At 32.6% G+C, this 18,439-nt stretch overlaps 1 protein-coding gene across 1 annotated transcript; it reads left to right on the top strand.

The window, feature by feature from the left end:
- The first annotated feature begins 3,826 nt into the window (after positions 1 to 3,826).
- On the top strand, positions 3,827 to 15,962 carry LOC107780548 (methionine--tRNA ligase, cytoplasmic). The gene is made up of 17 exons (XM_075236740.1): positions 3,827 to 4,106; positions 4,206 to 4,350; positions 7,764 to 7,917; positions 8,087 to 8,242; positions 8,583 to 8,813; positions 9,022 to 9,165; positions 9,906 to 9,996; positions 10,147 to 10,253; positions 10,353 to 10,467; positions 11,160 to 11,278; positions 11,990 to 12,055; positions 12,225 to 12,353; positions 12,515 to 12,658; positions 12,744 to 12,864; positions 14,076 to 14,314; positions 14,396 to 14,497; positions 15,510 to 15,962. The coding sequence occupies exons 1-17, from the start codon at positions 3,962 to 3,964 to the stop codon at positions 15,738 to 15,740; spliced, it is 2,439 nt and encodes an 812-aa protein (XP_075092841.1). The 5' UTR covers positions 3,827 to 3,961; the 3' UTR covers positions 15,741 to 15,962.
- Positions 15,963 to 18,439: the final 2,477 nt, after the last annotated feature.

Below are 18,439 nucleotides of genomic sequence, written 5' to 3'. Positions count from 1 at the left end.
TAAATAAAAAAATTCTATTTAATTATTTCTTTCTTAGAAAAGAATACCTACCATAACTGAATTATACACAAAATTTAATTAAAGATACCTATAATAATATATATGATACCTATATTAATGTATATTGTTCGCAAATAAGGTAAGATACAAAGCTTGTAATAATATAAAATTATCATTTTAACTTATAATTAATGTGTAAGATACAAAAAAGAAATTTTAATTGATTATTTCTCAAAAAAGGATATCTACCATAACTGAAGTATACAGAAATTTAAGTAAAAATACCTATAGCTATAATATATTTGTTTGCTTAATGAAAATTGCATCCCTCATTGTGTACGTCCAACATATTCTCAAAAAGAGAACATTTTTAGTTTTAAAAAGAATAAATTATACACAAAATTTAAATAAAAATACTTATAGTAATGTATATGATACCTATATTAATGTATATTGTTCGCAAATAAGGTCAGATACAGAGCTTGTACTAAATATAGAATTATTATTTCAACTTAAAATTTATGTGTAAGATACAAAACAAAATTTTAATTGATTCTTTCTCAAAAAATGATACCTACCATAACTGAATTATACACAAATTTAAGTAAAGATACCTATAGCTATAATATATTTGCTTGCTTAATGAAAATTGCATCCCTCTTTGTGTACGTCCAACATATTCTCAAAAAGAGAACATTTTTAGTTTAAAAAATAATAAATTATACACAAAATTTAATTAAAAATACTTATAGTAATGTATATTATACATATATTAATGTATATTATTCGCAAATAAGGTTAGATACAACGCTTGTACTAAATATAGAATTATTATTTCAACTTAAAATTAATGTGTAAGATACAAAACGAAATTTTAGTTGATTATTTCTCAAAAAAATGATACCTACCATAACTGAATTATACACAAATTTAAGTAAAGATACATATAGCTACAATATATTTATTTGCTTAATGAAAGTTGCATCCCTCTTTGTGTACGTCCAATAGATTCTAAAAAAAAGAACATTTTTAGTTTAAATATTCAAATAATTGGCTTTGATTTATTAAAGAATGAAATTCAATTTACAGAAAATCTTGGACTACTACTTTAATTAAATATTTTTTCATTTATAATTTTTTTTTGTTTTCTTAAAATTGTCAAGTGGCTTTATTTTAGCTTGCCACTTGGCTTAACCACATTGCAAACTACTCTCCTTTTAATATAATATAAGATAAGATTAAAGTACTAGGTAAAAAAATAATAAACACCTTTTTCTAGCTTGCCACTTGGCTTAACCACATTGCAAACTACTCTCCTTTTAATATAATATAGATAGATTTTTTGTTGTCTTAAAATTATCAAGTGGCTTCGTTTTAGATTGTCACTTGGCTTAACCACATTGCAAACTACTCTCCTTTTAATATAATATAGATAAATTTTTTTGTTGTCTTAAAATTGCCAAGTGGCTTCATTTTAGCTTGCCACTTGGCTTAACCACATTGCAAACCACTCTCCTTTTAATATAATATAGATAGAATTTTTTGTTGTCTTAAAATTGCCAAGTGGCTTCATTTTAGCTTGCCACTTGGCTTAACCACATTGTAAACTACCCTCCTTTTAATATAATACTAGTATTAGTGCCCGCGCGATGCACAGATAAATATCATGTCAAATTGTGATGTAGGTTATTTGAATCATGTGCGCATAACATTAAATATAAACCTCTGAGATAAAAATTATATAACATTAGATATTAATTATGAAGCAGGATACGAAATTATTGTCCAAATCTCGTAGTGGACAATCTATTTTTCTTATATATATATTTGTAGTAGCATAACCCTTAATTTTAATACTTGCATTTCGTTTCGCTGTCAATATTAAAGAATACTAAACATGTCATAATGTGATATGTCTTGTTTGAGCACATTAAATAATATTATTTTAACAAAATTCTTACTATCACTTTCTTTTTATTTTAAAGTCAAATATGTCTTATTTATCACATTATTTTTATGCATTTTTTTGTTCTTTTCTTATAGTTATTGTATTATTGTAATATTTAATTTTATTATACTATCATATAATTTTTTATTAGCTTAATAATTAAATTAATGTCTTGCTTATTATCCTTTAATAGTCTTTAATACATATAAATGTTTTATTCTTGAAATCTAGTATATTTTTATGCTTGTAACCTCTTATTCGAAAATTTTTAATTATTTAAATTTATAAGTAATATTTTAAAATATATCTTAATTATTAATTTTTTTATTTTTAAATTAATTTAAAGTATAAATATCCTCACACTACCTTTATTTTTTATACATTCTCTTCCCTACTACAATATTTTAGTTAGTTTTTATATTAATGTTTTGCCTATAACCAAAATAATATCATATTTTATTTTAAATTATAACTTTGAGTTAAGTTATTTGATTATTATGTTCCAAATGTATTGAGTTCTCTTATAATTATTTTTGTATTAGTTGTAGTTAAATTTGATACCTACAGTAATGTATATTGCACCAAAATAAGGTCAGATAAAAAGCTTGTACTAAATAAAGAATTATTATTTCAACTTAAAATTAATGTGTAAGATACAAAATAAAAGTTTAATTGATTCTTTTTCAAAAAAGGATACCTACCATAACTGAATTATATATAAAATTTTAACTAAAGATACATACAATAATGTATATTGTACCAAAATAAGGTCAGTTACAAAGCTTGATCAATTAATTAAAATTCGTCCCTACCATAATGATACAAAAAAATGTTAACTAAATTATACTACTAATAGAGATTTGTATCATAATTAAAAAATAATTCTTATTGAACTATTACTTCATTAATTATGTTTCCATTTATAATTCAAATTTACCAAGTTGTCTTAAAATTACTATTAATGTTGTCTTAAAATTACCAAGTGACTTTTTTTTTAGCTTGCCACTTGGTTTAACCTCATGCTTCACTACTCTCCTTTTAATATAATATAGATTTACCAAGTTGTCTTAAAATTACTACTAATGTTGTCTTAAAATTACCAAGTGACTTTTTTTAGCTTGCCACTTAGCTTAACCTCATTCTTCACTACTCTCCTTTTAATATAATATAATATGAATATAGATGCTTCACTACTCTCATTTTAATATAATATAGATTTACCAAGTTGTCTTAAAATTACTACTAATATTGTCTTAAAATTACCAAGCGTTTTTTTTAGCTTGCCACTTGGCTTAACCTCATGCTTCACTACTCTCTTTTTAATATAATAAGAAGATGCTTCATTACTCTCCTTTTAATATAATATAATATGAATATAGATGCTTCACTACTCTCATTTTAATATAATATAGATTTACCAAGTTGTCTTAAAATTACTACTAATATTGTCTTAAAATTACCAAGCGTTTTTTTTAGCTTGCCACTTGGCTTAACCTCATGCTTCACTACTCTCTTTTTAATATAATAAGAAGATGCTTCATTACTCTCCTTTTAATATAATATAGATATAAATATAGATAGATATAGATATAGATGATTAGTAACAAAAAGTTAAATTAAATCTTTATACTAGCAATAACATATGAGAACATGTAATCGTATATAGTAAGTAATGATTAGTAAACAAAAAAGTCATTTAAATAACTTGATACAACATATTTAACTATATTGGTAATGTAATACATACTGTTAGGATATATAAATTAATTTTAAAAAATAAACTAAAATTAATTAAACTGTTTAAAATTGATTAAAACTTTTTGAATTGTAGTGGAGATAAAAGAAAATAAATTTTCTGTTGATTTCCTTTCCAAGAATAGAGTAAATGAGATGTTAAAAAAAAAGGAAAACAAAAAAGTAAACCAAAGCAGATTAAGATCAAAGGCCCAAAAACTCAAGAGAAGCAATCCAACAAGCAAAAAACCCCTAGTCAATCTAAAACCCTAGACGGAAATGGGCGATTCTTCCACCGCCGGCAACGGCGACTATCTGCCGCCGACAACTCCGAAACTTCCGATACCGGGAAAACGGAATATCCTCATCACAAGCGCTTTGCCATACGTCAACAACGTTCCTCACCTCGGAAACATCATCGGAAGTAATTAATCTCAGCAATTCAATCCTTATTTCCCTCTCTTTGCTCTGTTTTTGATGTCTCATTTATATTCAAATTATGTTCTTTTTTTGTTTATTGTAGGTGTGTTGAGTGCGGACGTGTTCGCGAGATACTGTAGGCTTCGGAATTACAATGCAATATACATGTGTGGTACTGATGAATATGGCACGGCTACTGAGACTAAAGCTTTGGAAGAAAATTCTACTCCCAAGCAAATTTGTGACAAGTAATGCACCTTTCTTTTATATTAAATTCATCAATTTTTTCTTAGAATGTGCACTAAATAAATCAGTTAAGTGCATCGCAATCACAAACTAGTTGGGACTTGGGATTGGCTATAGGAGACCTTTATATACAATTCACTTTATTGGGGTCTATTTATTTCATTACTAAATCATTTATATATTCAGACACATTTGATACTCCCTCCGTACCATTTTATGTGATTCACTTTGATTGGACACATAGTTTAAAGAAAGAAAGACATTTGAAGCTAGTCTGAAAAAACTCATAGATATTTGAGCGGCTATAAATCATCGTATTATGGTTAAAATCGAAAGCTTAAAGTTAAATTATTTCTAAATATAAAAAATATCATTCTTTATTGGAGTCGAAAATGGAAAATGCATCACATAAATTGGAATAAGAGGGAGTATTAAAGATGCATTTTTTTGTTTGTTTGGTAGATGTAAAGATACAAATTTAAGTTTCTGATTTGGAATTTGTGATAGTTTTCTTATTCTAAAATTTTAATTTTTCATTCTTAATCATTGATATACCCATCCATTACATTTTCTTAACCGTTAGTATAGTTGTTTGCCAGCTATAAATTGTTTGACACCTCCTTTTAAAAGACAGAGCCAGGCGCCTACACTGCGTTGCTGCTTAAGTGAGGCTAAGTGTCCATGTTGTGCTACACTAGAGTTTAGAGTTTAAACACATCTCCAGCGTGCCTTTAACAACAGTCGAATCATGTGTCGTGTTGTAACATATAAGAGAGGTCAAAGAAAGCAGTTAAAAACTCAAAACTAGCATCATGGATTCAAGTCATTCTTGATATCTCTTTTCGTAGAATAAAACGTTTGACATATCTTGGACTTGAACTCTATCACTGGAGCATAATTATACTCTTGGGTAATAGCAGGTGAGATAAATCATCAATGTCGCAACTTGGAGAAGAGAAGAATAAACAATATAGACATTCCAGAGCCGTGATAGACTTTTCAAAGTTCATACATAATTATTAGATCCTCCTTTACATGGAGGAAGTCACGCACTTTAAAGTGGACAACTAAAGGACAAGATTGAGAATAGACAAAATTTTAATTCTCAACTAATGGGATGATGATTTCTGGTTTATCAGGCAAATCTCCCTCCCTACAGCGGTATCAAACCATACCCCCTATTCTAAGTTGTGGATAATGGTATAAGAAATCACCATATTCTCAAGAACTGAAGGTCTTTGAGAATGCTTAAGTGGTGGTGGGACTCATTTGTAGTCATGGGAAGGCATGATTATATCTTAGCATAGAAGTAAAGTTGTTGAGATAGAATTTAAAAAAGTGGGATTTGAACACTTGGAGGTGCTTCGAGAAGAAGAAGGATCTAAATTTGGAAATTTTGCAGTGTGCAGTCAATGCAAGAGGAAAGGTCTCTATCTCTGACTAATTAAGGTTGGATATTGTCACAATCCAATCTGGGCCTTGACCGACAATCAGATGGTAGGGCTCCAAAGCAAGCTTACTGTAATTCTACCGAAATGTAGACAGTTTTTTCTATTTCTAGGACTATCCATATTTTCTTATCTCGTCTAAAGTTACATACCACAAGTCCGCAACAACACTTATGAAAAGTAATACTTCTCTCAATTTGCTTGACAAGATTTGACTAGTTACATAGCTGAAAAAGTAGGACATTTTGACATAAACTTATGCATATCATTATAAAAGTGGGAATCCCAAAACTAAAAAGTTAAAAGACCTAATTACTCTTCTAAATAATTATTTATTAGAAAGAAGAAACTAATCTTATTTGAAGTGTCTTTTCTAAAAGATTGTGTCCATCTGTTTTTGAAGTTTGGTCTTACCGTTGGATGTTTTTGAAAGTGTCATCTATATGAAGCCAATCATGACAAGATCTTAGCCATTCTTCCTATTGATTCTACCAATTTCTTATTCGTTTTTTTACCAACGTTGAATGTATATAGTATATTGTTACTCCTCTCTCTTTTATATTCTGCTCCATCTTCCAAAAATTTCTAATTCTATTAGGTTGAGTTTTGGTATTAGAAAAAGTCAACTTTAATTTCTTGAGTAGGCATTGTATCTCAGGAATAGAATTTTGTTAAACCATTAGCGGTTATTATAACGGTGACTGAAGTGGAATATAATACTACTAAAGAAACGTCACTTTCTCCTCAGAATTATACTTTGATTGTTCATCTTTGTAGGTTCAAACGATATCCAATCATTTTGATCTCGACAAACAAGTCGGCGACCCACATTGATCATTCATAAAAACTTATGTTATTCTTTTTTGTATGATTATTTACTCGAACCGCACGTGCCGAGAAACTAGTATGTATAAACTACCAAATTCCTTCCGCTATGGTTCAAATGAATCATACCTTATCACAAAAACAAAGAGAGAGAAAAAAAACTAAGGTTTACATAACTCATGCCAACTTCTAGAAAAACATCTCATTAAGGGCAAAGTGAGACATTAAATATTACTTCCTTCATCCCAAATTTATGTGATGTAGTTTAAATTTGAAAGTCAAACTCCTTAATGTTGACTTCAAATTCAGACATAGAATCTTTAACTTTTCTGAAATAAAATTTATATATTTAAAAACTACATAAAAGTACTACAAGTCACATTAATTAACAGTTCAAAATATTTAAAAGACATATAAAAGAATCGCGGTCAACGAAAAACGTGTTTAACTCTGGAAATCCTAATTGCATCACATAAATTGGGACATAAGAGTAGGAGTTTCTAAGCACAAAAAGGTGTCAATTTCTTTTGGGACGTACAAACAAAGTGATGGTGCCAAACAAATTGGGATAAAGGGAGTAATATCCATTACTAACCAAACATATGTAACACAAAATTACTGACGTCATCACAAGTTCACAGCCTTGAACTACAAGAAAATCTAAATAAACTAATAAATATCACGTCAACTGAAATACTCGCGATACTGATTAATGAAGCAACATTGTGAGTTTTAAATGAATGGCAATGACAAATGATAAAGACTCTCCATGTACATGAACAAAATGGGGGCTCACCAATGCTGTCTCTTTCAATAGCTCTTACTGATAAGGTCCTCATCAGCTTCGGCAGTTGTCTCCTGTGAAACAAGAGCTAAAGAGTTCGCTGTCTCAAAATGATAGTAGTAATAGACTAATAGTAATAACAATGATAATAATAATGATTATTATTATTATTATTATTATTATTATTATTATTATTATTATTATTATTATTATTGCATGCTTTCTCCCTAAGTCCTTGCAAAATTTATCCTTTCACCTTTTTCTTTTTGGGTATAGACGGTTACAAATTGTAGGGACTTTATTTTTCAGTATTGGAGCTAAGCTCACAAGTCCTTTCTTCGTTTTCTTGGTTTTGCAGATACCATGCAATTCATAGAGAAGTTTATAAATGGTTTGATATAAGCTTCGATCAATTTGGACGCACGTCTACTCCACAACAGACGGAAGTTTGTCAGGCGATCTTTAACAAGCTTTGGGAGAATAATTGGCTCTCTGAGAACACTATGCAGCAGGTATATAATTCTTAATAAGTATATCTTCTGGTAGATGCTTGGTTCTGTGCTGCTACTGCCAGGCCTTAAGCTCTTTGGCTTCAAATATCTCATAGATTGAAGTAGCCCGAAACTCAGTTGATGCGTCAAATTTGACATATTTGTTACTCAAGCTAAGTTTATTTCACAGCCGTACTGTGACACATGCAAAAAGTTTTTGGCGGACCGGCTTGTAGAGGGTAACTGCCCGACACCAGGTTGCAACTATGATTCTGCGCGTGGAGATCAATGTGAGAAGTGTGGGAAACTCTTAAATCCCACTGATCTGAAGGATCCAAGATGCAAGGTTTTATTCTCCTCTTTTTCCAGATGTGTATTTCTTAATATTGTATAGTTAAAGTACTTCTCAGTCATCTGGTTATCGAAGAAAGTACTTCTCATCATCTAGTTTCTTTTAAAAAATGAGCATTTTTTGGATAGAAACTTGACTTATTTTTGTCCCTTCGAGCGCAGCCGATGGACTTTGAATGAGACTTGACTTATTTGTGACAGATGCTAAACAACCTTTTATTTGGAAATTTTAAAATACCAAGAACTTCAAGGACATAAAGCATGTTGGATTAACAATACAAGAATGTGATAATGATTTTACTTACTACTGAAGTCTTAACTTGCTTACTCTACAGGTTTGTCGTAACACCCCTTGCATCCGAGATACAGACCATTTGTTCCTTGAGCTCCCTCTGCTAAAGGATAAATTAGAAACTTACGTCAACAACATGTCTGTGGCTGGAGGATGGAGTCAGAATGCTGTCCACACAACAAATGCCTGGCTTAGAGAAGGACTAAAGCAAAGGTGTATAACTAGAGATTTGAAATGGGGGGTTCCAGTTCCACATGAAAAATACAAGGAGAAGGTTGATTGAGCAAAACCGTTAGTTGTAACTGGTTACCCTTCTTTCTGAATATATAACACTTGGTTGTAATGTGTACCTTTACTGATAATTACTCCACTTGCTGTTATCAATTCATGTGTTGGTATAAGTCGAAGCAGCAATTTTTTTTCCTGTTCAATTCCATTTAGATTTTCTTAACAACATTATTTATTGATCTATTGGTAATTAGGTTTTCTACGTGTGGTTCGATGCTCCTATTGGATATGTATCAATAACATCATGCTACACAACGGAGTGGGAGAAGTGGTGGAAGAATCCAGAGAATGTGGAGCTCTATCAGTTTATGGGCAAAGATAACGTGCCTTTTCACACTGTAAGTTCTTGAAAATCCATAAAAGTCTTGATCAAAAAGATAAACTCCATAAAAGTATCATCATCTCTTTGGTGGTAAAAACGAGGTTGATACGACAAAGTCAGGTTACTGTACTTGGAATGAAGGATAATGGAGACAAATTGAATATACTGAGATAGTGGTTTCCTTGATAATTGTTTACTACTCTTGTAATAGACTTAGGGCTATTTTTTGTAATGGCTTGGGATTTACATATTTAATTCCCTCTTTAGTAGAGGGTGCGAAAGTTTACATAGGAGATACAGAAAAAAGAAGAAAGAAGAAAGAAAATGGCCACATATGAGAACTTTGTTTTGAATCTTTATCCTTCTATTTTTGTTTAATCTCAATCGGTCAAGAACTTCTGCAGGAAGATTCAATCATCAGTTCTTCTATAATTAGAAATAATAAAATTGAAGCAGCGTTATTAATATAGGATATTTGTTAACATATAAGTCATTCTTCCGTTTTTTCAAGGTTCCAAGTCTGATATTTAAACAGACTAGGGTAGAAATCATAATGGATAAAGAGAACTCACATAGCTGAGACCAACTAATCTGAGATTGAACTACAGTTGAATGATTGACTTGGAGAAATATGCTTAGGGAGTTCCAATGCCATGAATTTTCGGCTCCGTTGCTATGTAGGATAAGCTTAACCATAGTGATATTATTTATGTTAGTGGCTATTACATGTAAGAAAGTAAATTTTGTATTTTCAAGGTGATTTTCCCATCTACACTGCTTGGAACTGGTGAAAACTGGACTCTTATGAAGACTATCAGTGTAACAGAATACTTGAACTATGAAGCAGGTTAGTTGGAATTTGGAAATAAGGCCGTGAAAATTGTCCATATGTTCTTGCTGCTTGGAACGTAATATACTGGAAACACCAGTTCATACTGCAGAGTTAGTGCTTTTCTCATTTGAATTTTTGCTTGTGTCTCTTGGTTGTCATAATCAGGCAAGTTCTCGAAGAGTAAGGGCGTAGGAGTATTCGGAAATGATGCAAAAGATACAAACATTCCTGTAGAAGTATGGAGATATTACTTGCTGACAAACAGGCCAGAGGTGGGTTCTTGGTGGTTGTAACTTCTGTTGCCTGATAATTCCCTATTCTATAATGCTCTTTTATACCGGCATGATTACTAATGGATTTCAGTTATCTAGGTGTCGGACACTTTGTTTAGCTGGGCAGATTTACAAGCAAAGTTAAACAGCGAGTTGCTAAGCAACTTAGGCAATTTCGTCAATAGAGTCCTAAGTTTCATTGCAAAAGATCCGGGTATGTCAGCTAATTGTCTTGTATGATATATTTACATAGTCTCCCCCTCTTGATATGCTTTTGCTCTTGTCAGCTAGTTTCGTGTCTGTTTTATCTTAATTTTTAAAACATCTTGACTATACCAAGCTTTGGCAGTTTATTTCGCGTGTGTTCATTTTCCTACAGTAAGTCTGGTTTATGTATCAGATGACATGGTTTATTATGCTGTTTCATGCTTTTGTGTTACTGGTATTGTCTACTTGACTGCTTGTGGCTGATTTAACGAAAATTATTGTTTCTTCTTCCTGTGAATCACAACAAAAAATCTACTTGCCACCTTGGATTGTAATGCTGGTATATCATTGAAAAGAGAAAACAGAGAGGAAATATTTCTTGTTCTTCCCTAGAAAGATAAAGAAAGAGGGGGGAAATTTCTTGGCTGAAAGTTGCTTCTGATTTGGATAACTGCCTTGATTCCTTATGTTTGATTTAAAAGTATCTTGCTACTGGTCACTGATCGAAAAAAAATCTTGTTACCGGTATATTCGTAAAGAGAAAAAGGGAAGATTCTTATTTCTGCTAGAAAGATAAAATCGGAAAAGTTCTTGACTGAAATTTGTTGTTTGTTCTGGTTTCGGAGTGTTAACTGGAAATAATCCAGTCCTTTTTCTTACAGAAATCTAACAGATATTTATGTAAATGTGCTTATACAGTTTCAGGTTATGGTTCCATAATTCCCAATCATGAAGGAGCTGAATCCCACCCTTTAACTAAGGCCTTGGGTGAAAAAGTTGGAAATTATGTGGAGCAATATATAGAAGCTATGGAGAAGGTAACTACACTACTTTAACGGGGTCTTTCCAGTTCTCATGGAATAGAACTCATTTCAATTTTTTTTCCTTACATGTGTTTTGTATGACTTTACTATCTCAAAAATAGGGCAATATGAAAGAAAAAGGTTCATATAGATGATACTAATTCTTTTGGATTGAGGCTTAGTCATGTCAGTACATTCCTGTAGGTTGAATGTTTGCTAGGAGTCGTTCTAATTTGCGCCCAAAGGTATAGCCTAGTGGTCAATGAAGGGAAAGGAGAACCATGAGATGTCAGGTTCAAATCTCAGGAGACACAACAAAACTAGGTGATTCCTTTTCATCTGCCTAAGCTTGGGTGAGCGGAGTTACCCGGTATCTGTGCTGGTAAGAGCCTAAGAGATAGTAGGTATCTGGTGGAAAGAACAGTCGAGGTGCGCAAGCTGGCCAGACACCACTGTCATTAAAAAAAGGAGTCTTTTAATCTTGTTAAAGATTTGTATACCCACTAGTGTCAAGAGAACCTAAATTATTGGGCATTGGATTGGGATAGGTCTAAATGTAGTGACATGGATATTGAGGATTCATATAGCTGGGCCATCACTAGCTTGAGGTTGAGACTTAGTAGTAATAGTAGGAGTAGTTGTATCTTACATGTGTTTTATATCTCGATTGAGTTCTTCTTTCCTTTCTATGTTCTGAAAAACCCTTATACACTGCAATTCTTTTAGGTTAAATTGAAGCAAGGCTTGAAGATTGCAATGTCTGTTTCTGGAGAAGGAAACGGTTATTTGCAAGTAAGCCTGTCAAATACTTCCCAACTGTCTGTTTTTTATTTATTAGTTGCTCATGCCATTGTATTTTTCTCTTTTGAATTAGAACCTGCTTTTGAATTTCAGTAATGGCTGTTAGCCTCATGGTTGCTTTAATCTCCTAAATTTAGACTTATCATACTTCTTTCTGTAGGAGAGCCAATTCTGGAAACTTTACAAGGAAGATAAGCCATCGTGTTCCATAGTGATGAGCACTGCTGCTGGCCTAGTGTATCTTCTTGCATGTCTTTTAGAGCCATTTATGCCATCCTTTTCACGTGAGGTAGTAACTCTGTTACCATGATTGCAGCATTTAACTGTGTCTAGGTTCTGTACTGTGGCTGAGGTTCTGTCTGTGGTCATGTTTGATACTTTTTTGTCTTCCTGTGGTTGAGGTTTTCTCTGTATTTAATGGTTTGATGCTCTTACGCCTTTGATTGACAGGTGCTTAAGCAGCTGAACTTTCCTCCTGAAACACAAGTTTCACTGGCTGATGAAAGAGGTGACATTGAAAAAAGCAAACGACCATGGCATATTCTACCTGCAGGACACAAAATTGGAATACCAGCACCATTGTTCAAGGAGCTGGTAATGCATAGCAGTATCTTGTTCTTTACTGCATGTCTTATTCATTCTTTCATTTTTGTCTAAGATTGAACATGCTTATATGCAGAAAGATGAAGAAGTTGAATTTTACAGAGAGAAGTTTGCCGGAAGTCAAGCGGATAGGAATTTGAAGGCAGAAGCTGAGGCAAAGAAGATCACTGATCAATTGAACAAAGCAAAAATCTCTGGTGACTTATGTTTACTTTTTCCCCCCTTATCTGATTTGCACCAAAAATAAAAGAATACAATTGCAATAAAAGAAATTTTCAATTATGACAGAACCACACCCAATAGGGGCAGGAGAAAGTGTGTTTACACAACTAGTGTATCTGATCCTCAGCGCAAATGAAATTTCTGATTACAATTTTTTTTACTTTCATTAATAGTTATAATAGAAAGGGGGAAAAAACATTCAGAGATGGACGGGAAAGTGTTCAGTTGTTCACCTTACTTTTTATATGTTGTTTTGTTCGGTGGATCTTGTGGGCATATCTTCAATTGAGAATGCCTTTTTGTCCTCAGAGGACCTTATTTGGTACTTTTTCTTGTAAGAGATATTACCTACTCCCTCCGTTCCAATTTATGTGAACCTGTTTGACTGGGTACGGAGTTTAAGAAAAAATGAAGACTTTTGGAATTTGTGGTCCTAAATAAGTCAAAAAGGTGCCCAGAGTATTTGTGTGATTATAAAAGCTTCTCATTAAGAGTAGAATTGTAAGTTTAAGCTAAATTGTTTCCAAATTTAGAAAGGGGTCATTCTTTTTGGAACGGACCAAAAAGGAAATAGGTTCACATAAACTGTTACTGGAACAGAGGGAGTATATGTTTTCGCTGTCAGTATGTAGTATGCTACTAGCTGTTTTCCTTTCTCCCGAGTTTGGAGATTTTGAATATCTGCATTCAGCAAAAAATGCAGTGACTTTGTATCAGTCTCCCAGGTTTTACAAATAAAATATTTAGTTGGGGAATTTCGGGCATTCTTAATATGTCTGATATGCTGTAGCTGCACCTTCTGGATGCTCTTCTTCTGTAGGTCTATTCTGGATAGTCTCCTGATACCATAAAACCAGAATCAGTCGACATGCATCACCACCTCTCTTAATCATGCCATTGTTTCATTGATGCCAGAGGTCGGCTATGTGAATCATTTATATCCATTCCGCTCTTTCGAATAGTAACACATATCTTCTGATTATGTATGGTAACTCCTAAATAATTTATATCTAATACTGATATCTTATCATATTCTTGTTAAAGAGCTTCCTTTTCTTGTATGTGTGTGTGTGTGGGGGGGGGGGGGGGGTTCTTTATCCAATGGTTTATGGCTGTATGCTAGAATAATTCTTACCAATTCGTTACATGGACTGCTGGTCACATCGAATTTTGCTTATTCTATCAGATGCTAATAAGAAGAAAGAACGTGCTACAAAACCTTCTGCAGCCAAATCTAAGGGGTCAGCCTCTGTTGAAGCAGAAATTTCGATTAGCAGACTCGATATTCGTGTTGGTCTCATTACAAGAGCACAGAAACATCCCGATGCTGATTCATTGTATGTTGAAGAGATTGATGTTGGTGAAGCTCAGCCCAGAACTGTTGTTAGTGGCCTTGTAAATTATATTCCTCTGGAGGAGATGCAGGTTTGCATTCTTCACTTTCTCTATGTGTTGATTATACATTGTTAGCTAGCAAAAATTTTCACAATGATATCTTTCTAACAGAATCGGAAGGTTTGTGTTCTATGCAACCTAAAACCAGCAAGCATGAGGGGCATAAAATCCCAGGCAATGGTTCTTGCTGCTTCTAGCAGTGATCACACTAGGGTAAGTGACGGCCTATTGCTTCTATTCCATTTATCTACAGATTGCTTATATGCCTTGCCAGGAGGATACATAAAAAGGAGCGAATTTTTACAGCATATTTAGGAAAACAAGAAATGGTTCTTCCATTTTCCTTCTTGTCCCAACTGCACGGACTTCCTTGATCATCACCACTCTGTTGATAGTAAATAGGATCAATTCAGGATACCTGCCTAACAATACACATAGAGCTCGCTCTGATTAAGATGCCAAATAAGAAAAGACATGTAGAGTGTGGAAATTTGGTTCAAAAGATTCCCTCCGTAAAGGAGTATTCAGGGTTAATGTAGACCAAACACTGTTGTCTTTTTGGATGAAGTAGCTACAGTTAAATATTCTATGTGTAATTTGTCGAATTTTGATGCACAAAATACTGAAGCATGTGCCAAGTTTTTTGTATAGATGACATGGAAAATTTGTTGAGGTATGCCATTGTACAAGACCATCTAAATAGAATGTCTAAGGTAGATGTAGCTTCTTCAGCTGCGTTATTTTTGGTGAGAACCATGAGGTCTCAGGTTCAATCCCAGCGAAGGCAAAAAGCACTAGATATTTTCTTCCTATTAAAGCTTTGGTGGATACCTGTGTTGGTGGGAGGTTGCAGGCATCCAGTGGAATAGTCGAGTTGCGCACATGCTGGTCCGGATATCATCCGGTTCTTTTTGCACAAATGGCAATCCTACCAACTTATTGTGTAATTTACATATGGCCACTACCAGTGAATTTACTGTATAACTGACATATGCTTATGTATGTATTTCAAAAATTTCTGCCAGTATAATCATTTTTAGAAAGGGAAATTGACCACTTGGTTACTCTTGGAGATCTTTTTCCCTAGGTTTTTGATGGAGCACACTTAATGACTTTTAACACAGATAAGATGGTTGAAATGAAAAAAGAAAACAAAAGCTAAAAGGCAGAAAAGAGAAAAAGTTGGAAAGTTAACTTATGCAGTATGATGATGGTTGCATGTCAGGTTGAACTAGTTGAGCCACCTAAAGATGCTGCCATTGGTGAAAGAGTAACGTTCCCTGGGTTTGATGGCACTCCCGATGATGTCTTGAACCCTAAGAAGAAGGTTTGGGAAACTCTTCTGGTGGACCTGCACTCAAATAAGGAGTTGGTCGCTTGCTATAAAGATTTGCCATTCACCACTTCAGCTGGCGTTTGCAAAGTTGCATTCATTTCTGAAGGATCAATTAGGTAATTTATTTGGCTGATCTTCTAGAAGAGGAATTCAAGATTTTGCTTTATAATTTCTTTCACATTTGTTCGTCTTTCCTACACAATGATAAACAATCAAATTTTCCCTTATGATTGACTAGAGTATTATTGTTGAAAGGAAATGAGTATTAAGTGTACTTCTTGAATCTTGCTATGTATCTGATCTTTAAGTTGCACAATTTGAATTAACTTATCAGCCGCGCTACTTCAGTATTCAGTTAAAAAAGGTATTATCTGAAACCTAAGGGAATCTTTAAAACTTTAGTTTGCCATTCTATACTTGGCTGCTTGATTAATCTCTCTGAGAATAGTCCCTCAGGTTCCTGTTTTATATGTAGGAAAGAGATTGTTGGGATGTTGGTGTATTATCGGGTCTGCATGTTGTAAAATTTCTTATGAAAAAAAATTAACAAACACCAAAGCTATATTGCCAGACCCTTTTGATGGTCCTGTGTATTGTTTTTTTAAGGGTAATCTTGCTTGTAATCTCTTCCCCTTGTGTAAATATAACAGAAGCATTTCTCTTTTTACCTAAGAGATCTATAAATTGGATTTGAGATCAAAGGTATTTCCCTTGCAAGATAAAAGATTGACATTTGAAGGCTCCTAGTCTAGTGATAAGAGCACAGTGATGTGCGGGTTATAGACAAAACCCTGATACTTAAATGGAGAAGGGTAGAAGGTAGATCCATTATCCAGTGAATTTTAAATTGTTTGTTATTGGCCTTTGAGAATTTTTCGGTTATACAAAAAAGATAGACGTGAATTTGAAAGGAAAAGAAAGCTTTTGCGATATATTTTCCCACATTTGGGATTATTTTGTTGTATTAGGTGTGTATATTTTTCTTTTTCATATCAGAGTTTGACGAAAAGTCAGTATTGAGGTTTAATACAGGGCATGTATGAATTATTTAAAAGTATTTTGAACTGCGGTGCATTTTTCAAACTGAGGTTTGCGAGATGAAAATATGTTCATTGAGATATCCCCTTTAAATCATTTTTTGGTGCCTAAAATAGGATATGTTTAGTACTAGTAGCTTTTTTACTTGGTGAAAAAGGATCAACTAATAAGTGAATGAAGAAAATAATTTGTAGTTTAACTAGAATTGATTCTTATCAAACTAGTTTGAGTTTATGTGAATGATGAGATATTTATTTGGTACTAGATGTATTAGCTTCCATGTTTGATTTGAAAGACATGTTTAAAGCTATTGCAATTGTATTTTGTGGTTACATTCTATAAAATTCATAAAAAGTAGTACAACCCAATAAGAAGTAGGAAACACTTTCAGCTAGCTCCAAGTATATCTTGTAGTTGGAATTGGCAAATATTTTTTCTGTTAAAAGAAAATGACCGGATTTTTTGTTTAATTTAATATAGTGCAGACTTGCAAAATGAATCAATATTATCTATTTAGAGAATTTTAAGGAGACAAGATAAAAATTCCGATGATGTCATTGTCAACCAATAGTGTAATTTAATAGGAGAAATGTAGGTGGTGTGGGGGCTAATGGAAGTCCATGTTATTATGTGTCAAGAAGAATTTGAAATCAGGTAAATTCGTCCATTTAAACTCAGATTGTGGAATCCCTCCAATTTTAATTAGAGGACTCGGATTTGAATCTTATAAATGAGAAAAGAGAGTTTTACCCCATGATAGACTTGCGCGATGTGAATATGAATTTGTCTGATCAATGAATTACGAATACCAATAACTAAATTTACCTACATTATTAAGATAGACGAAACAACCCTTATCAAGTAGACAAGTTCATGTAGTAGACGTTCAACAATATCTAGTTAAAGTAGAGAAAAGAGAATTTGAAGTTAAAATACATTAATATTCTGCTTTTCTATACTTGGAATTGGGTGGGGCCCTCGAGTGGTATTTTATTTAAAATCAAACATTCAATAAAATTTAAGCTAGATCTGACTGGAGCTAAAGTTATACTTGGAGAGCCCTACACCACATAATTAACCACTTTTTAAATGAATATTGGGATTATCCTAAGTACTAGGTTATGAAATGGATGTAGAATCTTCTACAAATCAACCTTTACAAATTTGACTAATTAATGATTTATTTCCCATCCCAATATATAATAAAACAAATCTCCAATAATACTAGTTCATGCTTAGCCATGACCGAGTCACGATCTATATAAGAAAGATATTTACAGAAATAGCCTGCCGAATTCATTATTTTTTTACATAGCCAATTTACATATATATATATATATATATATAAGGATTATTTAAGTTTATGTGATCGGATGAATGGTTATTTGGGTTAATTCCTCCGTAAGATATCATATTTTTGGCTAAAAGGTGATCATTTTCCTGGGGCAAAAGTTACTAATAATATAGTGCTCATAAGCTGTAAACTTTGTGGAAACAATGAGTGGATAAACCAAAGTCTCAAATATTTCTATTTTTTATTTTTGTCTTACTTTATTGCTTTTCTTTCCTATGTTAGGAGGAAGTATTCTTCTAATTAGAAGATTTATGTTGGTAAAATTTTACTCATATTTGATGTTTACACCAAATTATATTAATTTATTAGGTTATATAATATAATACATATTAATTAGTTAATTAATTATGTCTATAAGCAAACATATGCAATATATCTATTAAATTCGTGTAAACATAATCTGATAAGTTTTATCATCCTTCTTTCT

The sequence above is a fragment of the Nicotiana tabacum genome, chromosome 18 (genome assembly GCF_000715075.1).
Source record: "Nicotiana tabacum cultivar K326 chromosome 18, ASM71507v2, whole genome shotgun sequence".
NCBI lineage: Eukaryota > Viridiplantae > Streptophyta > Magnoliopsida > Solanales > Solanaceae > Nicotiana > Nicotiana tabacum.
Note: the sequence above shows the minus strand (reverse complement) of the source record. Positions and strands in the feature narration are given on the sequence as shown.